The sequence below is a fragment of the Grampus griseus genome (genome assembly GCF_964374135.1).
Source record: "Grampus griseus genome assembly, chromosome: 17".
Classification (NCBI taxonomy): Eukaryota; Metazoa; Chordata; class Mammalia; order Artiodactyla; family Delphinidae; genus Grampus; species Grampus griseus.
In genome coordinates this window covers 76,879,869-76,903,382 of record NC_139011.1, presented here as the reverse complement: position 1 = coordinate 76,903,382, position 23,514 = coordinate 76,879,869, and the positions used below count along the sequence as shown (strand labels likewise).

Here is a 23,514-nt window from a genome sequence, read left to right as displayed (position 1 = left end):
GCAAGAATATGAGTGTCTTTAGGGCAGGAATTATATTTTGCTGACATAAAACTGATGCTCAATAAATAGTTTTTGAATGAATGAATGAACAAATGTATGAACAAGCAGCCAGTTTGTGAACAGTATCCACCTTTGAGTTTGTTAAACCATCCGCAATGAAGAATAAAAGCGTATTTTTTTAACTCTGCGTTAATGGAGAGATTTGGGTGTCTTGAAGCCAGTTCTGGAATGGTAAAACAATGCCATGGCTTTTGTATTCCAACAGGAACTATGGGATGTATAAAATCAAAAAGGAAAGACAATCTGAAAGACGATGGAATAGATTTGAAGACTCAACCAGTACGTAATACTGACCGAACTATTTATGTGAGAGATCCAACGTCCAATAAACAGCAAAGGCCAGTAAGTAGATAGTCTCAGGGGAGCATTCCCACAGCAGGATCAAAGCATGGCTGCGTAATTTAAACACCAAATCTGTACCATGTGCATGCAAAAAAAAAAAAAAAAAAGAAATCATGTCAATTACTTGGGCCTCCAATAATTTTTGATATGCTTTGTAACTTAATCCTTTAAAGAGCTTATAAATATTTTCAGGATAACCGGGCCACTTAATGTACAATAAAGGGGCCTTTGGTCACCTTCTTATGTGTGGAGATAATCACCTTTCCTATCCCTGGTGTGAAGACCCACTCTTTATATATAAAGATATGTATCTGAGCTGGTGTGACTTAGGATAGGTAGTGAGACTAGAAGGAAATGCTGGATTCAAGTCAGAAGCCAAAACAGGCCCTTTGGTGTATCATACTTTATCCCATCTCGTTGTTCTTTAATTAATTCAAAATAGTACAAACACTGAAGTTGTCATGACTTATTACAAAGGATTAAAAGACTGTTTTTTTAAAAAACGCACAACTAATTCTGCCTTCTAACCTCACACAGATGTCTGTACCGACATTTTTATATGAGTGATGTGCTGTTGGATGCATCTGAGAAATGTTTGGCAAATGAAGGACGAATGCCGCATTTCAGGGAGAGAGGAACAGAGTTTTGGATAATTACAATCTTAAATGCACTTTATTTCACATTTTATATCCTCTCCATCTATTCACTCACTATACGTATGTATGTATATCTCCCATTGCCTGGTTTTTATGGAATTCCTCAGCATTTAAGCTGGAGGTAGCTTATTCCATGTTAGCCCAAATGCCTTCATTAAGAGTTTTCATAGTTTCTCTAATCTGACATGTTTCTGAATGCCTTGGCATTCCAGAAGTATGTTATTGTTGTCACGCCCTCTCTGCCAGCCCTCTCCCCCTCATTCCCCATTATACTGCAGGTTGATGTGTGCCAAAGTCACACGTCACCATTGAAATTGATCAGTCACTGTTGGCCTTCTTAAAAAGAAGTGGAGGGCTTCCCTGGTGGCGCAGTGGTTGAGAGTCCGCCTGCCGATGCAGGGGACACGGGTTCGTGCCCCGGTCCGGGAGGATCCCACATGCCGCGGAGCGGCTGGGCCCGTGAGCCATGGCCGCTGGGCCTGCGCGTCCGGAGCCTGTGCTCCGCAACGGGAGAGGCCGCAATAGTGAGAGGCCCGCGTACCGCAAAAAAAAAAAAAAAAAGAAGTGGAGATGAAGAGTGAATACATTATGCTATTAATTACCATACTTGATATTTCTAGACAGATACATTAACATTGTAATTTTATATATAGAAACTCAAAAGGTATAAGATTATTGATAACTTTAATAATTTAGTGATCATAAATATATAAATGTAATATTTAAAAACATCGCATAAATAGGTATAGATGTGGAACTATTCTATGGAAATATGACTAATAGAAAGTGAAATGATACAGGAATTGGACTCACAAATAGTTTTCTTATTATAGACTTCAAAGTTCTCATAAAAAGGATCTGGCTTTTTCTGGTATCATGTGCTATAGATTTTACATGCTTTAAAACCCCCATTTTTCTTACGTGATGAAAGAAGATGTCCTGTATTCAGAAAAGCAAAGGAAAACAGTACAAACTTATGCACCATTTTCCCTCTTCTTAAGAGTAAAGGAGGTTAAAAGTTAAGTTAGAAAGCAGAAGTAGTAAACATGTTTGAAACCTCTCGGTTCCGTCCCACACACCGGGAGCGCTTCCTTGTGCCTTCTGTGGTTACAGATGCCCTTGTTTATGAACCAGACAGTTGGCCTTATTCCATAGATAACACTCAGCTCCGGCCAGACGTGCCCAAAATCCACCCCTGGACTGATTGCAGGCGGTGTGGTGTGACATCAAGGTTGAACTGATGCAACTTCAACAACACTCTAAGGAAAAGACATTTTAAAGAAAAAGAGTGATGATAGATGAGCTCCATACACGTGTTTTTGTCTTATAAAAAGTGTGTTAAAACATTTGTCAATTAAGGACTCTTTGATATTTGAAAATCACTTGCTACTTTCAAAATGATTTAATCCGTTTCTCATCTTGTTTCCTCTAATAACTCATTGAAAGTTGATCGTGCATCCTAATTTTGCACATCTAAATGAGTTTAAAAATCAGTGTAAAGCTTCTTGAAATCAACATTGAAGGATAATATGGACCCAAGATTTTCTAATACCAGAAGAACGTAATGCCCCCCACTCCCGGAGATATTATGGGCTGACTTTCATCAGAAATTTAAGTTTCAGTACAAACTGTTTTGGTCCGCATTCCACCAGATCACTTTAATCTAGGAGGAACATGATTTGTGGGTGTAAGCCTCTGACGGTACCTTCTCTAAAAGAGGCTCAAGAGATCTTTACACATCCTCCCCACGGTCACTGAGGGAAAAAGGGATTTGATTTAAAAGGTGACTGAGGTGGGCTTTGTGCCACCAGACCCTTCCTGATAATTCATCTCTCAACTAAAATAACAGGGATGCCATCTGTCCCCATAACAGAATCAGAGTCGGCCACAGGAAGCCTGGATCTGTTAGCACTTGTTCTCAGCTGCTAGAGATCGAGCCCTGACTGCAGTTTTTAAGACAAGTCTGGGAGTCGTGAAGATCTGCAGTCCCGGGCCGGTGGCCGTTCCACAAGGTCACCAGGGCCCCAGGTGACCCCCAGGGCCCCTCTGTATCTTTTTCTCTGCTGTCTCTGGTGACTGGTTTCCATATTGCTGAGACCCCCGTTCGTCACCTTCTTCTAGGCAGAAAGAAGAGGGCCAGGGGATACGAGAGTCAGGCCCAAAGCCCCACACGACCTGCTTGCAGATAAACTCCTTCCGCATCTGCATAGAATGCTAGAGAATCAGAAAGCATCACCATTTAGCTGGGCACGTTGCCTCCCCCAAAAATATTAGGGGTCTGGTACCAAATCAGAGGGAGGGTGCTGATTGGGTCAGCAGCTCGCAGCCACTGGCCAGAGCCCTGGTCATTTCCTGCCGCCAGGCCCGTGGCCGCTGGAGAAGGAAAAGCCGTTCCCTGGGCTGCGGAGGTCAGGACGCAGCTCCACAGCACTGCTCGTCGGTGCTCCTTCCTGGCTTAATGAATTAACAAATCTAAACCCCATTCGCTTCTGTTAGAAAATGATGCAACATTCAACACGAATGTAAGTGTCAAAAGCTAAACATAAAAATGTATTTTTCTAACAAATATTCTCTCGTAGGTTGCAGACTCTCAGCTTTTACCAGGACAGAGGTTTCAAAATAAAGGTATGTTTTCACGGCATCTTGGACGTTTCTTTACTGTTACAGCCTCTGCAAAGTAGTTGTCCTGGGTGTTTCTGTTGATTTTTTTTCTATTGTGAAAAAATATACATAGCCTAGAATTTATCATCTTAACCATCAAAGTGTTCAGTTCAGTAGCACCAAGTACCTTCACACTGTTGTGCAACCATCACCTCCATCCATTTCCAGAACTTTCCTTCATCCCAAACTGAAACTCTGTGCCCATCAAACATGGAACTCCCATCGCTCCTCCTCCCAGCTTCTGGTAGTCACTATTCTGCATTCTGTCTCTATGAGTTTGACGACTCCAGGAATCTCGCCTAAGTGGAATCAAGCAGTATTTGTCCTTTAGTGGCTGGCTTTTGTCACTTAGCATAATGTCTTCAAGGTTCATCCATGTTGTGGCATCCGTCAGAATTTTCCTCCTTTTTAAGGCTGAATAATATTCTGTTGTATGTATAGACCACATTTTGTTTATCCATTCATCACAGTGTGTTTGGATTGTTTCCTCCTTTTAGCTTTTGTAAATAACTCTGCTATGAGCATGGGTGTATCATTTCGTAAACCTAGAGTTGGAAGTTATTGTGGTCGTAGGTCTATGTGATTTGAGATAACAAACACTGTACCGGTGTGCGCAGTATATGACCGACCATGGACCGCGTGGGCCCCGAGCCCCACTAGGAAGGAAGCAGGTCTTTATTCCAGCTGCCCGTCTCTCAGTGCCTCACTGCATCCTTTGTGCCCCATGACACGTGAATTTGTTACAACATTTCTGCTGTGGATTCTCAAAGGTCTTCGCCTGCATTCTTCATTTTCAGATCCAGAGGAGCAAGGAGACATCGTGGTCGCATTGTACCCCTATGACGGCATCCACCCAGACGACTTGTCCTTCAAGAAAGGAGAGAAGATGAAAGTCCTGGAGGAGTAAGTGCGCCCAGGCATCCCCCACCCCCGCCTGCTGCCCTGGCTTGGCCGCCAGCAGCACAATGCAGCAGACACCCCTCTGGGGTGGACATGGGGCCCCCAGCCTCCTTGCTGCCCGAAGGAGCAGGGGTAGAGAGATTTTCCTCTTAGGCTTTGCTGTGAGCACTTCCCAAGGGTTTTCCCTTTCTTTCCTTATCCATCAGTGCTGTCTTTAGAGGTTTGGTTCTATGTGGAGTTTGCATGTTATTTTAATTCCATTTCTAAAAAATGTTTACTTATTTATTTACTTATTTGGCTGTGTTGGGTCTTCGTTGCTGTGTGCAGGCTTTCTCTAGTTGCGGTGAGCGGGGGCTACTCTTCGTTGCGGTGCGCGGGCTACTCATTGCGGTGGCTTCTCTTGTTGCGGAGCACGGGCTCTAGGCGCGTGGGCTCAGTAGTTGTGGCTCGCGGGCTCTAGAGTGTGGGCTCAGTAGTTGTGGCGCACGGGCTTAGCTGCTCCACGGCATGTGGGATCTTCCCGGAACAGGGCTCGAACCCGTGTCCCCTGCATTGGCAGGCGGATTCTCAACCACTGCACCAACAGGGAAGCCCCTTACCATTGTTATTTCGTTATTTTACTCACATTAAGACTGGGTGTATGGGTCCAACTGGGTGTGACTCTTCAGGGCGTGGTGCTGAAGCAGTGGTCGTCCCAGGAGAGTCCCCACTCAGCATTTAGCGTTTCTGTGAAGATGCTTGGACATCATTTCCTTGACCCCTCCAGGCTGACTCACACACCTGTGGCCCTGCTCAGACCGCAGGGCTCAGCACTGTGCTGGGAATAATGAACTCCAAGAATCCTAGTAATCTTTCCTATGGTGTCACCTTGGCCTGCCAGCTGGGGCACCCTTGGCTGGTTGCAGGAGGAGGAGGAGGGAGACCCTGGTTAAGTTCATGGTGTTGAGTGGCTGAGAGCAGCTGTCAGTTCCTGGCTGAGTGTGAACTTGAGCCAGATCCTGGCCCTGCCACCTGATAGCTGTGTGACCTTGACGAATCACTTCAGCTCTACACCTTAGTGTCTTCACTTATGAACCGGGAACAGCAAGACCTCTGTCATGGGGTTGATGTGAAGGTTATGTGTGTACATATATATAAACACGGCACAGGCATGTAGTGGACCGCAGCCTAGTGGCAGCTGTAATTGTCCTTCACGTCTTGCAGACGAGGGTCCCGTCTGGGTGTGGGAATCTGATGGGGAACATAGTTGAGGCTCTCACAGGGACCCGTCCATTCCTCCCTCCCCAGCCCCTTCCCCAGCTCCATGCCTCTCACAGAAGATGAGAGTGTGGTGACGAGGCCTGTAGCTGCTTGGGATTATTTTATGGTTTTCTATTTCTTTTTCCCATGGCTTGTGTCTATGGAAATGAGATGTTTTAACAAGGAGTTTATGTCATAGGAACTATGGCCCTTTATTCCCTTGACTTCCATTTCTGTAAGGACCCTAAAGCGTTTCTTAGATGTGAACTTTTTGTTTCTGCAAGATGGGAACCATTTTCACCAACCCCCGTTTGGCAGCTCTGAGCACAGCGACCCGCACTTCAGTCGTGAGACTGTTTTCTTTTGCTTCCATCACTAAACGTATTTATGTTTTAGCAAGAAGTATGAACTTTCTCTCTGGATTCTGGGTTTCCAGGGGTCTTCCCCGCCCTCCCTCGCCCTGCAAGACAGACACATTAAGACAATTGCTCTTGTAGTTCTTGAGTCATTGAAAACAAACCCTTTTGGATGTGTGTTTCTATCCCAGGCACGGAGAATGGTGGAAAGCTAAATCCCTTTCGACGAAGAGAGAAGGCTTCATCCCCAGCAACTATGTAGCCAAAGTCAACACCTTGGAGACGGAAGAGTGAGTCCTTTCCCGCGTCGTCTGGGACAGTTCTGTGTGTGGCTCTGGGTTTCTTGTTTATTTTCGTCTTTTTCCTTCCCGGGATTAAAACGCCCATGAAATGTTAATATGTCTTTTCAGGTGGTTTTTCAAGGATATAACGAGGAAAGATGCAGAAAGGCAGCTTCTGGCACCAGGGAACAGCGCTGGAGCTTTTCTTATCAGAGAAAGTGAAACATTAAAAGGTAGGAAGTGACATAAGGCCTCTTATAAAACACTGTTTAGGAAATCATTCTTAGAAACGATTCTAGAATCCTGAAAAAAAACAAAGAATTTTTTTGGAAAAAAAGTCAATTACTGGCAGACCTCGTTTTATTGGCTTCCCTGTATTGCGCTTTGCAAATACTGCAGTTTTTTACAAACTGAAGGTTTGTGGTAACCCTGCATGGAGCAAGTCTATTGGTGTCATTTTTCCAAGAGAATTTGCTCACTTCATGAGTAAATGTGTCTCTAGGTCACATTTTGGTAATTCTTGCAGTATTTCACGCTTTTTCTTTATTATTATATTTGTTATGAGTGATCTGTGATCAGTGATCTTTGATGTTACTGTTATGACTCACTGAAGGATCGGATGATGGTTAGCAATTTTTAGCAATAAAGTGTTTTTTTAATTAAAGTATATATGTTGTTTTTTTTAACTTATGCTATTGAACACTTAATAGACTACAGTACAGTGTAAACATAACGTCTTTAATGCACTGGGAAACCAAAACGTTTGTGGAATTTACTTTATTGGGGTATTTGCTTTCTTGAGGTGGTTTGGAACTGAGCCCACAATATCTCTGAGATATGCCTGTACTATGTTCTGGTAGTGAAAGTTTTATAGTTTGATAACAAATAACAAGCTCAAATTATTAGTTTTGCTACTAAAAGTAACATAAAAGCAGACATAATTATGGTTATTTTTTTTACCATGCTTTATGTTAACTGAGCCTCTTAAATTATTATTTAGTATAAACCTTGAAATTTTAAGAGAAAGAAAATCAAAATAACTTTTCAATTCAGCAAAATAATTTTTTTAAAAACCCATCACAAAGAAGAAAAAGTGTGTTGGTAAAAGCTTCACAGCAAACAGAACACTAGCTTTGTTTGTCAAGTAGACTTTTTATAAGACTCTAAAGTTATGCACTATATACATGCGCGATGTATATTTTGCATATTTTTATGGCAAAATGTGTCCACGGTGTGTACAATACCAACCTTTAAAAAATATTTTATTGAAGTATAGTTGATTTACAATGTTATGTTAATTTCTGCTATGCAGCAAAGTGATTCCATTATACATATATATATTCTTTCTCATATTCTTTTCCCTTATGGTTTATCACAGGATATGGAATATAGTTCCCTGTGCTCTACAGTAGGACCTTGTTGTTTATCCATCCTATACATACTAGTTTGCATCTGCTAATCCCAAACTCCCAATCCTCCCCTCCCCCGTAATGCCAATCTTACTTACAAAATGTAAGTGTAACCTTTGCTTGTACTTCTTCCCCCACAGGAAGTTACTCTCTGTCTGTCAGAGATTATGACCCCGTGCATGGTGACGTTATTAAGCACTACAAAATCAGAAGCCTGGACAATGGGGGTTATTACATCTCCCCACGAATCACTTTTCCTTGTATCAGTGACATGATTAAGCATTACCAAAGTAAGTGAAAATGCAAGGTCAGACAAGAAAAGATACATCTATTATGATAAATATATGGTGTCAAACATTTATATTAAATTTTTTTGTATCCTGAAACTTAATTGAGTTCCTTGATGAACTCTAGTAGTTTTCTAGTCGCATCTTTAGGATTTTCTATGTATACTATCATGTCATCTGCAAACAGTGACAGTTTTACTTCCTTTTCAATTTGGAGTCATTTCATTTCTTTTTCTTGTCTGATTGCTGTGGCTAGGACTTCCAATACTATGTTGAATAAAATGTTTTATGTATCATATTTCTTTTGGGTAAAGTTGGAGGATGATATTCTATAATTGGTTCTAAATTAATCTATAAGTATACATCAAAGTCAGATTTGATCTTTGTGAATAATTATCCTAGTCCTTCCCACCTAGTTTGTGCTGTTTAACAGTTAACGTTCCAGAATTGCAAAGAAAAAAATGGATATTATTTTCGCATAGTACATATTTTTACAACGCATCTTTAAATATCTGGAATAGGAATGCAAATTTGTAGAACTGTGTCCTAGTGTATACATGTCTATGTGTGTGTAAAGTACATACCACAAGTATGTATTACTCTTGGTAAAAGAAAACAGAAATAACAATAACACCAAAATATTTAGAAGTGGCCTGTCCGTGGTCCTCTGTCGCCAATCTGCTCTACAGCCTGGCTAAGCTGAACCCACGACTGTGTGTTGGAGGCCAGTTGTAGTGGGTAACTCTTGTTACTGCTTATTTCTTCAACCTGCTCCAAGGGATTACACACAAAATTTGCTTGGGTCCCAAAATATGGAGAGAGCAAGTACCCCAGATTTTGTGGAGTCCTCCTTCCCTCTCTGTTACCCCCATCCATTTATCCATCTGGCGCATGTGTTGAGGGCTTGTTCTGGCGCTGGGCCCCCATGGTGACGTGACCAAGTTCCCGCCATTGTGCCCTGGAGAGCTTACATGGGCTCTGTAATTAAAATTATATTCTATTAAGTGTGACAACATGTCAGCCTTTGTTTATCTGTTCATTTTGTTGTTTTTATTTTTATAGGTTAGCATTACTAATGAATAAAATCAAGTGTGTCTTAAATTGTCTTTCATTTAAGAATTTCAAAAGTCATGATTACGCAGAAGATAACCCTATAAGCATTTTAGGTTCGTAGACCTTGGCAAGTTGAAAATGATAAGACTCATAGTCCAAATTCCCCTATAGATACTGGTAAAATACAAGGGATGACTTTTTCCACGTTTATTTTCTCTTTCAAATTAGAGCAGTCAGATGGCTTGTGCAGAAGATTGGAGAAGGCATGCATTAGTCCCAAACCACAGAAGCCGTGGGACAAAGATGCCTGGGAGATCCCCCGGGAATCCATTAAGCTGGTGAAGAAGCTCGGCGCCGGGCAGTTCGGGGAAGTCTGGATGGGTGAGTGTGCGGCTCTGGAGCCAGAGTCCCTCCTGGGGGCGACAGCAGGAGAAATAAGGCTCTGGCCGATTTCTATCAGTTTTCTCAGAAGCATCACTGCTTTTGTTTTCCTCTGTCCACCTGTGCCAAGAACTAGCCTACACAACCTACGTGATTAGACTCTTCCTCTTCCTTGTGACTTAGTAGTTCTCTTTCAGGATGAATTTTTTTTCCATAAATTTATTTATTTATCTATTTTTGGCTGCGTTGGGTCTTCGTTGCTGTGTGCGGGCTTTCTCTAGTTACGGCGAGCGGGGGCTCCTCTTTGTTGTGGTGCATGGGCTTCTCATTGTGATGGCTTCTCTTTTGTGGAACACGGGCTCTAGGCATGCAAGCTTCAGTAGTTGTGGTGCACGGACTGAGTAGTTGTGGCGCACGGGCTTAGTTGCTCCACGGCATGTGGGATCTTCCCGGACCAGGGCTCGAATCCGTGTCCCCTGCATTGGCAGGTGGACCTTTAACCACTGCGCCACCAGGGAAGTCCCAAGGATGAATGTTTATAAGGAAGGGGGCAGTGGGCATTTATCCTGGTGGTTCTGTCTACTCTTCCGTGATTCCCTCATCGCCAGATTCTCTGGACACAAGTTAAGTACAGGAATGTGCTTGCATCTCAGGGAAGGGTACACTTGGGTTAGGACCATCCTTACTAGTGGGCCTAATAGGAAGCCTCACAGGTATTGCTGTTTCTCACCAAGAAACTTTCTAAAGATACTCAAAGTTCCATCGTTAGAGAATCGTTCCTTACTGTTAAGTACTGCCTTCTCAGGCTGGCAAGAAAAGCACCAAAATGATAACAGTGGCTTTCTCCAGCAGATACTTTTTGCCCACCTGTCTTTTCTAAAGCTTTTATAATGACTGTGAATTCCTTGTTCTTTCGTAAAAAGAAGTTTTTAAAACGATTTTTTTACTGCATCCTGGTTTCCACGCCAGCTTTGTGTGAGTGAGAGCAAACATGATTTCTAAAGAGAAGGGACAGACAGCTTTTAAAACCCATCCAGCCCCAGCCCAGCCGGTCTGCGAGGGAGAGGTTTCCCTCCAAAATCTCAGCCCCTGGGATCACAGCTTTGCCCATTTTCTCCTGTTGTCACTGCTTTAGCCAAAGTATCGTTTAAATATGCCTCTGCATTCTTCCCGCGCCGTAAGTCTTTGGGAACATGATAATGGAATTCAGGTAGATTATGAGTACACAACCTCACCTTGCTCACCGGGGTCTGCGTGTGTACCTGGCACTCTGTTTCCGGTCGGGCCTGCAGGTCTGGGGGCGTGATCTTGCTCTAGGTGTGTCTTTGCCCACCCTCTGCGGCCCAGATCGTCACCTCCTGCCCCCCCTTGCTCTGTCCACCTTTTTTTTTTTAATTGAAGTAAAATTCATGTAACATAAGATCAATCATTTTAAAGTGGACAACTCAGTGACATTTACTGCCTTCACATGGTTGTGCAGCCACCGCCTCTATCTAGTACCAAAATACTTCCATGACTCCAGAAGGAAACACTAGACACTCCCCTTCCCCCTCGACCCCGGCCCCTGGACACCCACCCTTCTGCTTCCTTTCTCTATGGCTGTGATACCCTAGGGACCTCATGTAAGTGGAATCATACAGATGTTTGTCTTTTTGTGTCTGGCTTATCTCACTCAGCATGGTGTCCTCAAGGTTCACTCACGTTGTAGCCTGTGTCAGAATTTCTTTCGTCTGTTATGGTTGAACAATATTCCATTGTATGGATGTACCACAGCTTATCTATTTATCCGTTGATGAACATTTGGGTTGTTTCCATCTTTGGGCTATTATGCATAATGCTTCTTTGAACATTCGTGTGCAAATTACTGTGTGGACAAATGTTTTCATTTCTCTTGGTTATATACATCCTCCTAGGAGTGGAATTGCTGGGTCACGTGGTAATTCTATGTTTAACTTTTGAAGGAACTGTCAAATTGGTATCTGCTCTTTTTTTTTTTTTTTAAATTGCAACTTTTCCCCCGAGGTATTTTCAGTTACTTCTTAATATATTTTTTCCAAATCCACAGAATAGGGGCAGGTATAATAAACACTGTATATTCTTCACCTAGATTCACCACTTAATATTTTGCTGTATTCTCTACACACACACACACACACACACACACACACACACACACACACGTACGTATCTTATTGTTATTGTGGAGCCACATGAGGGTAAGTTGCAGAGGTGATGACTTTCACCCCTAAGTACTTACACAGGTGTCTCCTAAGAAGGCCATCAACTCCCACTGCACAGTGGTCACGTTTGGGAAGCTCCACGTTGGTCCACACTGTCTAGTGTAGCGTCTACATCCGACTTCCCCCCATTGTCCCAGTGGTGTCCTCATGGCTGTCGGGATCGTGTGTTTGCATTTAGTTGACCTGTCTGTAGTCATCTTGAATCTGGAACGGTCCCCCAGCCCACCTCCATCGTTCATGACAGGTCAGTCACTTTGAAGAATTGCCCCTCGTTTGGATTTTCTGATTTTTCCCGTGATTTGGTCCAGGTTACGCCCTTGGGCACGAATAGCATCTAAGTGTTAAGCGATGCCATGTCTTCCTACGTCCATTGCGGCGCAGAATGAGGGTTGGTTCCATCATGGCCAATGTTCTGTTTCATTTTAAGGAGGACCACCAGATTTCTCCATTATGACTGTGACGTTTTAATTCCCTGTTGTAACTAATGAATCATCTGTAGGGAGAGTCTTTCAAATTGTGTAAATATCCAAAAGCGCTTTCCCCAGATGCTTTCAGCATGACTCGCTCATTTGGATTCTCATCCCTCTTAGAGGCCGTAACTTCTCTGAAAGCTGCAGGCGTCTGTCCTCTGACCACCCTCCCCTAAACGCGGCGACTCCAACCTCCAGCTCAGGCCAGGAACCAGGGACTCTGCCTTCCGTCCCTCGCCTCCCCTTTCCAGACTTGTGTCTTTAGTGAACTTATTGGCAGGAAAATACACATTCATTATTACATTTCACTGCCCTCTAGGTCTCCAAGTCCATCCTTCCTCTCTGCACGTGACTGGGGAGGAGATGAGTGTCCGGGGAGGGGGGGGGAGAAAAGAATGTCCCAGCTACACATTCCAAGTGCATTTTCATCCACTGTCTCACATACTCGCAGCGGTAGGGCTGGAAGGGAGGAGTCACCGTCACCATCGATGAATGAGGGCCCTGAGAAGCAGGGAAGCAGCTCACCCAGAGTCACTCAAGGCGAGGAAGAAGCCAACTGCTGCGGCCTCCCAGAGCCTCGGACTCGCTCGCTTGCTAAGCTGCCTACAAGTTAGTTGGACCTCCCTGGCCTCAGTTTCCTCATCAGGAAAATGAGCAAACAACTATCTCATCAGTTGCTGCAAGGAAGAAGGAGATTATGTACCTGAAGTGTTTCCTGTAGAGTCTGGCTCTATGCGTGCTCTATTTTTATTATTATTTTCATCTTACCGTGTTTGACTATAGTCACTAGAAGCTATATTTCAGTGGATTTTCCCCCAGTTTTAATTATGAGTTCAAACTAAAAATAATCCAGTTAGACCTTCCTATGGAGATTTGGTGATGAAGGAATTGCATATCTGTCTCGAGGATAAAGTAGAGGGAGCTTGCTGGCGTGTCCTCGTCGGCTCTGAAACAGTAGCCCTGCGTACGGAGTGCTCGTGTGGAGGTCTGTTTCACCCTCCCTGCGTTCAGCTGTGAAGTGGTGTAAAGGCATTGAACCGAATGCTGTGTGCACCGGAGAGATCAGATCGGCTGGTCTGAGAAGTTACCAGCTTCAGGGGGAAGAGATTGTGATAGCCTTCTTGTGTTTTCTTAAAATTTTCCCAAGGGCTACTAGCAAGTGGAATGGTAAGCTCTTTACCAGCTCCACCATGGGGGTGCCCACCGGTGCCATGTGCCAGCCCAGCTCGTACAGTCCGAAGACGCTGAGGGTGTGAGCTCACAGGCCCTCACAGCAAGGCAGCAGGGAGGGCCCACGCCTGAGAAGACCTGCTCTCAGCCGGGTTCTGAGCCCCTGAGCCAATTTCTGTTCAGCGGCTCGAGGCTGTGCTGAAACTGTCACCTGGAGCTCAAGCCACTGGTGCTTTCTGGGATGGAGAAAACCTCTTTGCTTCCAATTCCAGATGAGCTAAATCCCCCTGCCCACCCACCCTCTCCCATTCATGGGCTTCCACGTGCTCAATGTCGATGCTAATTTTAGAGGAGTTTTATTTAACGTGTACCCAGGTGGTTGCCTGGGAGAAACTGAGGTTTAGAGGAGAGGAGAATGGGACCATGGAAAAGATATAATTGGTCTCTCCAGAGTGCTACTTTTTATTTAGACTGTTTGAAAGAGGCTAAAAATCTTGGGAAAATTCAGCATTTGGATAGGTTTGTTGATCCTGTGCATGTGTGTGTGTGTTAAAATTTACCACCATAGCCATTTTTAAGTGTATAGTTCAGGACTGGTATGGACATTCACGCTGTAAAACCAATCTTCAGAACTTTCATCTTGCAGAACTGGGGCTCTAACATCGTTAAACACAACTCTCCTTGCCCCCTCCTCCCAGCCCCAGGTAACCCCACCACTCTACTTTCTAGCAGCGTGACTACTCTAGGGACCCCGAATAAGTGAAATCATACAGTTATTTGTCTGTGTCTGTGTCTGTGTGTGTGTGTGTGTGTGTGTGTGTGTGTGTGTGTGTGACCAGCTTATTTCATTCAGCATAACGTCCTCCGGGTTCATCCCTACTGTAGGTGTATGTAAGAATTTCCTTCCATTTTTAAGGCCGAACAATATTCCATTGAGTGTTAATTATACAGTAACGTAGATGACTATATAGTAATCCATAAACAATGGATTTCGGTTGCCCGTTCATCCACTGATGGACACTGTTTCGGCTGTTGTGAATAATGCCGCCGTGAACATGGTGCAAAAGTATCTCTCTGAGACCTTGCTGCCACTTTTGGCGGGGTACACGCCCAGGAGTGGAATTGCCGCATAATACGGTAGTTCTAGGTTTATTTTTTGAGGAACCTCCATACTGTTTTCCTTGGTGACTGCATCAGTTTACACTCCCACCACCATCTCCACATCTTCCCCAGCACTTCTCATTTTCTGGTGGGTTTTTTGTTTGTTTGTTCGTTTGTTAGTAGCCAGCCTAGTGGACGTGAGGTGGTGTCTCATTGTGGTTTTGATTTGCATTTCCCTAATGATTGGTAATGTTGAATATCTCTTCATGTGTTTATTGGTGATGTGTATATATATCTTCTTTGGAAAAATGTCTGTTCAGGTTCTTTGCCCATTTTTAAAATTAGGTTGTTTGTTTGATTTGCTAATAATGTTTGAAAAGGGAGAGATAGCAGAGGCTCACTTGAAATGGGGGTTATAATAGAACCTAGCCTGTAGGGATGGTATAAAAATTGAATGAGATGATGCAGGTAAGCATTTAATACAGTTGACAGCATTTAAGAACTGTTGTAATTATTAAATACTTAATTTTATTATGAAGATAGTATGATAAATTAGAGCAAAGGCTATGAAATAGAGACGAGATATTACCCAGGATTCCCCCCTCAACACAAGCTGTTTCTTGCTTTTTTTTGTTTTTTTTTTTTGCGGTACGCGGGCCTCTCACTGCTGTGGCCTCTCCCGTTGCGGAGCACAGGCTCCGGACGCGCAGGCTCAGTGGCCATGGCTCACGGGACCAGCCGCTCCGCGGCATGTGGGATCTTCCCAGACCGGGGCACGAACCCGTGTCCCCTGCATCGGCAGGCGGACTCTCAACCACTGCGCCACCAGGGAAGCCCTGTTTGTTTTTTTTTTAATTAAACTTTTTGAGATAACTATAGAGTCACATGCAGTTGTCAGAAATAATACAGAAATGAAAACATCTGTTCACACACTTCTACACAAATGTTCATAAATAAGAGCATTATTCATAATAGCCAAAGAGTGTAAACACCCCAAATGTCCATCAGCTGATGAATGGATAAACCAAACGTGGTGTATCCATGCAATGGAATATTACTTGGCAATAAAAAGAAATAAAGTCTTGATACATGTTACAACATGGACGACCCTTGAAAACATGATGATAAAGGAAAGAAACCAGATACAAAGGACCATGTATCATGTGATTCTATTTATGTGACATGTCTGGAATAGGCAGATCTGTAGAGACAAAGTAGATGAGTGGTTGCCTCAGGTGGGGGGATGGGAGGATGGAGACGTGATTGTTCATGGGTACAGGGTTTCTTTTGGGGCCAGAAAAATGTCCTAATAATTGATTGTGGTGATGGTACCACAAATCTGAATATACAAAAGCCAGTGAGTTGTATATTTTATTTTTAAGTCATTATTTAAATTTATTTAAATTTTATTTATTTAAAATAAATTATTTAAATTTATTTTATTATATTAATATTTTTGGCCATGCCATGCGGTATGTGGGATTCTAGTTCCGCAACCAGAGATTGAACCCGTGCCCCCTGCAGTGGAAGTGCAGAGTCTTAACCACTGGGCCACCAGGGAAGTCCTGAATTGTATATTTTAGATTTATTTATTTATTTATTTTTGGCTGCGTTGGGTCTCCGTTGCTGCACGCGGGCTTTCTCCAGTTGCGGCGAGCGGGGGCTACTCTTGGTTGCAGTGCACGGGCTTCTCATTGCGGTGGCTTCTCTTGTTGCGGAGCACAGGCTCTAGGCACGCAGGCTTCAGTAGATGTGGCGCATGGGCTCAGTAGTTGTGGCTCGCGGGCTCTAGAGCACAGGCTCAGCAGTTGTGGTGCACGGGCTTAGTTGCTCCATGGCATGCGGGATCTTCCCGGACCAGGGCTCGAACCCGTGTCCCCTGCATTGGCAGGCAGATTCTCAACCACTGCGCCACCAGGGAAGCCCCGAATTGTATATTTTAAATGGGAAAATGATATGGTATATGAATTATATTTCAATAAAGCTATCATATATATAAAAGAAATAATACAGAGAGGTCCCATGTAGGCTTTACTCAGTTTCCACCAATAGTAACATCTTGCAAAACTATGGCATAATATCACTACCAGGATATTGCAATCGAAAGTTGTTTGTTTTTTAATTGTGCCTTTCTCCTTCTAGTTTTGTATTGAAGAAAGGGAGGGAAGGGAGGAAAAGAAAGACGAGAAAAGGAAAACAGTAGAAAATTTTGATCTGGGATCTCGTGCAAGCATGGGTCTGTGATTCTGGCTACCAGCCAGGGAGCTCTTCCTTAGCCACTGAAATTACGTCAATTTGTTGAATGCATTTAGCAGAGGAATGCTGGGGAATAAAACCAGAAGAATATTGGTGGGTGCTGTGCTGCGAAGCAGGTCACAGGATGCCCCTCTCCCGTGTGTGTCCGCACGTCTCATTCTGACCGAGGGACCCATGAAGAGCAATGTCTGTGCAATTTAGAGCTGCTAGAATTTAGTTTTTACTTCTCAAGGAATAAGCTGGCTAGCTTTGCTCATTGATAGAAAAAGGACAACAAATTAAACATTGTAACCCTGCTAACTAAGTCAGTGAATATTTTCGTCAAGCGTGAGAAGTGGCTCATAGACTCCCAGGCACACTTCATTGTGTGGGTGTTTTGGTCCGAAGCACCGTAGACAAATACGAGGAAGTGGTCTGTTGCGGGGGGCGGGGGGTGGAAGTGGGGGGCGGGGGCGAATAAGAGAAAGGAGTTTCTCCCTCAAGCTGTTTCCTCTTGTCCCGGTGATCCTCTGACATCTAGCTCGGAGACACGTTTTCCTCAGTGGGCTGTTGGATTCCCAGGGAACTGACCCATCTGTGACACGAAGGGTGATGTTTCCTGTTGCCGCTTGGTCTTTGAAGAGACTTTGGGAAAGAAAGGAAGCTGATTTTGCGTTGAATTTTGCTTGATCAATTTCCACAGGAGCCAGCGGCGTTGAAATGGATCACCAGCCACCTTCTAAAATCAGCTCCACGCATCTTGTGTAAAACCACCCTCCGTTGTGTGGTAGTTCGGCTCCTTTGTGCACGTTAGTCACACCTGGAGTTGGAGCTTTCTCGGCCTTCCTTACCTGTGGCAGACAGCAGTACCCACACGAAATTATTTACTACCTTCAACAGATTTTTTAAAATGGCTTTGCAACTTCCTTTTTATTTATTTACTTATTTAAAAAATTATTTATTTTTTATTGAAGTATAGTTGATTTGCAATGTTGTGTTAGTTTCAGGTATACAGCAAAGCGATTCAGTTACATATAAGAATCTTTTTCAGATTCTTTTCTCTTCTAGGTTATTACAAACCATTGAGCAGAGTTCCGTGTGCTATACAGTAGGTCCCTGTTGTCTATTTTATACATAGTGATGGGTATGTTTCCATCTGTAATGACAATCCAAATCTCTGTGACTGGTGTGAACCTGCCACTACCAGGGACTATCTCGGTAAAGTACAATTTGATCCTTAGTGCTGAATAAAAATCATGCCTTTAGTGCAGGTGGAAACCTGCCGTATCGTGCAAATGTCACAGCCCTCAGAGGCCGCAGGGCGGAAGCTGTTGCCATCCTGGAGCTGTGTTTGACACAGCTGTTTTATTCACTGTTCATCTCAAACTCTTTATCAGCATTTTTAATATCTTTAGCAGCTGCAGTATTTCCTGCTAACTTTTCCCCCTACGCTTGGAAAGCATTTTTCTCTTCATCCTTTACCCATCATTTTATTTTATGTGAAGGTCTGAATGAGTCCCATGGCTTTTATGACAACGAAGGGAGAGCAGTTCTGTTCCTTTCTCTTTGGTTGCCATGTAATGTAACAAGCAGACAGAAAGGTGCATAGCACACAAATGTTGGATTTCGTAGCTAATGGCAACATGAAAGCCTGTGTGGTGACCACTGAGGTCGCAGCCCGAAGCGCCCACTCACCCCCTGCCACTCACAACCCCGCCTGTCCCCCAAAGGCAGCTGCTCTTCTGACTTTGCAATAATTTCCTGACTTTTCTTTGTAGTTCTGCTATTTTTGAATATCGGGGTGTGTGTCCACAGTATAGTTTAGTTTTGCCAGGTTTTGCACTCTATGTAAAGGAATCCTACCTATTTCTCACTATTTATCGATGGCATTGGAGTCGCTCCCACATTTTGGCTACTATGAACAAGGCTACCGGGAACGTTTTTGTGCTGATTGGTGCGAGGGAACATGAGTTTCTCTGGATGACCAGGAGTGGCTTTGCTGGATCACAGGTGTATGAATCTTCAACTCCACGAAATGCTGCCGACTTAATTTCCAAAGCTCTCGTCCGGGTTAGACTCTCACCAGCAACGTACAAGGGTCGGCAGTGTTCCATTTCCTGACAGCACAGTGGTACTGGGTAGATGTGGGCCCCGGGTCGGCACAGCCCGGGTGGGTGGTCACTCAACACAACTGCACTAGAAAGGAGTCTGCTCTGTCTACATCCTTCGAGGGACCTTGAGGGTATTGTTGGAGACAGGAGCTTTACAACTGAATGTCACTGATGCTCAGAAAAGAGCCCAGGAAAGGAGCTGCAGGAACTGCCCCAGCTCCCCTGCCAAGGGACCGGCACTTACCAGCACTCAAGATTGTCAGACTTGGTCATTTTTGTCTTGCCGGGTGGTGGTTTCTCCCTGTGGCTTTATTTGCATTTCGCTGATTACTGATTAGATTGAGTTTCTTTCACAAGTTTGTTAGTCATTAGAATTTCTTCTTTTTAAAATGCCCATCCAAGCTTTTGCCTATTTTTCTTATTGGTTTATAGGAATTCTTTATATATTCTGGACACTAGTCCTTTGTCAGTTTTATATGTCAAAGAGGGTATATTTTCTTGTTACGCCTTGCTGTACTTTACCATGGATATATCGATGTAAATGAAGACCTATTTATGAACTCTTAACAAATTATAATGGAACCTTTTTGATTCAAATGTAATATTAAAAGGACTTTTTGGGTTTTTTTGCGGGCCTCTCACTGTTGTGGCCTCTCCCATTGCGGAGCACAGGCTCCGGACGCACAGGCTCAGCGGCCATGGCTCACGGGCCCAGCCGCTCCGCGGCATGTGGGATCTTCCCGGCCCGGGGCACGAACCCGCGTCCCCTGCATCGGCAGGCGGACTCTCAACCACTGCGCCACCAAGGAAGCCCCTAAAAGGACTTTTGTTGGTGGGATTTATTTTAAATTTACTCTTTACAGCCATGAAAGGTCGTACTGTTTGTAATTATGCATTGAGATGGAAATCAGTTTAATATATTCATAATTCCATTATTTTGTGTAGGTTGTGATAATGAACTAGAACAATATTTTGTCAGCTTTATATTACTGTCTTCTCCATATGTTCCCACGCTTACTTTATTTTATATACTGCATTCTTCATTTTTCTGTAAGGCATGGAAAGCTTCTACTAAGTACAAAGCAAAGGAGAATATAAAAGGAAAAGTTTTAGCAGAAGAAGCTGTATTCACGATAAGAAGAAAAATCACTAACTAGAGTTGACTGTTAGCTGTAAACTAATATTTTTTTTTACCCATTGGAAGGTGTGGAAATAGAAACATACTTCCTTTTCTTTTTAAAAATAATTCCTTTTGTAAAAAAAAAAAAAAGGAAGCTATATACTCATTCACAAATTTAATCAAAATAAAAGAGAACAAAAGAAAGTCAAAGCCGCCCCAAATTCTGCCACCCAAAGACCAACCAGCATTGTTGATCTTCACTGAGCGTAAGCTGTGTATTTGCTAATAATCGTGTGACCTGAAAAGGGATTGGACATTTTCACATCACCGTTCCTTAGACTTGTGTCTTTCTTGGGGCAGGTGCTATCAGGCTGTAAGCCACCAGGTAGAGGTGAACTGCAGGATGACTCGTGGTGGTGACCAGCCGCCACTTCCTCCTTGCTCACCCTTTTTCGTACTTCTAAGAGAACTATGGAAACAGAAAGGAAAGGAAAGGGGCATGTGATTATCTCTACTTCTGCTTTCCAAACTGAGAAAAAGCTTTCCCAACCACTGAGAAAAAGCTTTCCCAGGAGAAAATCAAGCTTGAACGTAAGCACATCATTGAGGCAGGTCCCAGAAAAGTGGTACCTTGGGGGCAGTAGGTTAAGTAGAGGCAGTATTTCCGAAGTACGTTCTGTGGGGTGTGAAAAGGTACACGAAGAAGTGTTCCGGGGTCAGAAGTGTGGGGAATGCTGCAGTTAATCGACTCAGACAGGCATCTTCCCTGATGGACTGTCACACTCGCGCTGCATCTCCTGGCACAGCGGGTGGGGCGGGCCGTGGTCCCCACACAGTTCAGCCCAGAGCCCTTCGTTCACACAGAATCCAGTTCTCTTTGAAAACTTTGGGAAATGTTTATTTGCCTCTAGTGTATTGTTTGTACTTTAAAGTTAGTACTTTTTTTTCAAGTGCAAAGCTTTTTCTTTTCTGATTATAAAAATAATACATATTCATTGCAGTAAATTTGGTAAAGAGTTAAAGGTATGGTGAACAAAATTTAAATCACCCATAATTAAGCCAGTCCTCGGTGTATTTTGGTGTGTTTTCTTCCAGACCACTGTCAGGGTTTGTGTGTACGTAGGAGTATATAGAGCTTTGGTGTGTGTGGTTTTTTGGATAAAGAACATTTTATTAATTAGAGAAAATGGTGCAGTGCATATGTGGAGTTTTATTTTACCATTGTTTTATAAAAAACCTTTTGATTTCAGAATCATCCTAGGGATTTTTTGGTAAAGATAGTACAGAGAATTCCCATCTACCCTTTACCCAGCTGCCCCTAATGTTACATATACAGGTTTTAGATAACACTGTAGAGTTCATAGAAGTTTCTTCTGTCTATAACTAAATATCCTTCTAAGTCTGCATGAAGTTTTTGATAAACCACGGCCTCCCTTCTCTTCTCTCCCTAGGTTACTATAACAACAGTACCAAAGTGGCTGTAAAAACCCTGAAGCCAGGCACAATGTCTGTGCAAGCATTCCTGGAAGAGGCCAACCTCATGAAGACCCTGCAGCATGACAAGCTGGTGCGGCTGTACGCCGTGGTCACCAAGGAGGAGCCCATCTACATCATCACCGAGTACATGGCCAAGGGTGAGCGCCACCCACCGGCACCCCTGCTTGTGAAGGCCAGACCCTCAAAAAGGAAAACACCTAAACGTTCCGAGAAGACGCAGATACTTCCAATTGTAACACGGCAGGCTCACTCCCAAAGCATCAGCACGTATAGGAAAATGAAGCCTTTTCGTAAACCACCGCACTGGAAGTCATCTGTTACAAAGTGGATCTGTCGTCTTCCTAGTTTCTCTGCACTTGTCTCCACATACATATTAGCTCCAAGAGTCGTACCCCATGCCTAGTCAGCCCCCAGGATAAGTAAATATGGATGTCAAGTAAGAGTATTATTGTTATAGGTTCAAAATGTGAGTTCTCAAAATGTCAAAACCAGTTCCATTTCCTCTTTAGCGTCATCTAAATGTTCAGGATGTCACTTCAAAATGTGAATATTTTTAAAGCTTGTCAGGGTCAAACTCCTGTGTCATCACAGAATCCCCGAGGAAGAGGTTTCAAGCTACCATCTTTTCTCCCATTGCTGTCACCTTCAGATGAGGGTGACACCATCCTTCTTCCTCCAGTTCAGTAGAAATACTAATAAACTGCTAAGTGATTTCTAAAGAATCTTCAGCAGGAATGAAGGAAGAAGAGACACATGGGCCATAATCCAGAATTAGCAATGTTCTCCTGCAGAATGGAGATTACAGCGTATGTCATAGCTGAATAGGTTAGATAGATGATTATTACATTTTCTTATTTAATATATGTTAATATTTCAGAATATTAGTCCCTCAGAGTCCTTCCAATAAAGAACATTGTTTTTAAAAAAGCCCAATTGCCTGTGGCTTAGGTTGCGACAACCCAGAAGCCAGGCTCAGGATCAGACATTTAAGCAGGAGTTCAGTAGATACTTGTTGGCTTAAATAATTAATAATATTTCTTAATCATAAATGTAAACATGAGTTTCTCCGGCTAACAGTGCCTACCTTGTATTGAGCAATTACTATATGTCAGACTGCTCTCGGTGTCTTCCCTGGGGGATCTCACTCAATCTTCCCAGCAGTCTGAGGGCTAAGTACCACTGTTCTGAGTTGTGGATTTTTTTTTTTTAACTTTTAATTTTATATTGGAGGATAGTTGATTAACAGTGTTGTGTTAGCTTCAGGTGTACAGCAGAGTGATTCAGCTATATCATACATATACACGTATCTATTCTTTTTCAAATTCTTTTCCCATTTAGGTAGTTACATAATATGGAGCAAAGTTCCCTGGGCTATACAGTAGGTCCTTGTATCCATTGTAACCTTGGACAGTAGGTTATCCATTTTAAATAGAGCAGTGTTCGTTGTGGATTAATTGAGCGCTTGCTACCTGCCAGCTCCCTGGCACTTGCTTTAAACCTGTCCTCCCGCGGACTCTGATAGAGCTCCTGGGACCTACCCTCTTGACAGGGACTCAGATGAGGTACAGAACTTGCCCAAGCCTACCCTCAGGTTGGCACTATAAGTTCCAGAAGAAGAAGGAGGCCGTGTTTTAGAGATAAAGCCCCAGGAAGCAGGAGACTCTGCCTGTGGGCACACGCCCCTTTAAGTAAGGTCTCACTTTCCTCCAAAGCGCAGTTGGTTCATCAAATACTCATTGGGCACCTGGGGCATGGCTGAGATCCGTGCTGGACACGGAGGGCAGTAGCCCAGCTGAGTGGCTGCTGTGGACACAGGCAGGCCGCCTGGGAGGACTGGCTGGTTTCTGTCCCAGAGAAGCTCTGGGGATCAGGTGCTGCAGGATGTGTAGCGTGGTGGCAGGTACGAAGTGCTCAGTAGCAAGAAAGCAGCGTCCACCGTCACCTT

General features: G+C 43.6%; 1 protein-coding gene across 1 annotated transcript in view; it reads left to right on the top strand.

Annotated features, from left to right (window-relative positions):
* LYN (LYN proto-oncogene, Src family tyrosine kinase) overlaps window positions 1-23,514 on the top strand; it is a 111,818-nt gene that overhangs the window by 54,902 nt on the left and 33,402 nt on the right. The window contains exons 2-9 of the mRNA XM_082674792.1: window positions 266-402; window positions 3,638-3,683; window positions 4,517-4,622; window positions 6,406-6,504; window positions 6,625-6,728; window positions 8,045-8,194; window positions 9,473-9,625; window positions 21,524-21,706. Of these exons, the coding sequence (XP_082530918.1) occupies window positions 271-402; window positions 3,638-3,683; window positions 4,517-4,622; window positions 6,406-6,504; window positions 6,625-6,728; window positions 8,045-8,194; window positions 9,473-9,625; window positions 21,524-21,706 (973 nt within the window). The 5' untranslated portion in view covers window positions 266-270. The remainder of the gene's footprint in view (window positions 1-265; window positions 403-3,637; window positions 3,684-4,516; window positions 4,623-6,405; window positions 6,505-6,624; window positions 6,729-8,044; window positions 8,195-9,472; window positions 9,626-21,523; window positions 21,707-23,514) is intronic.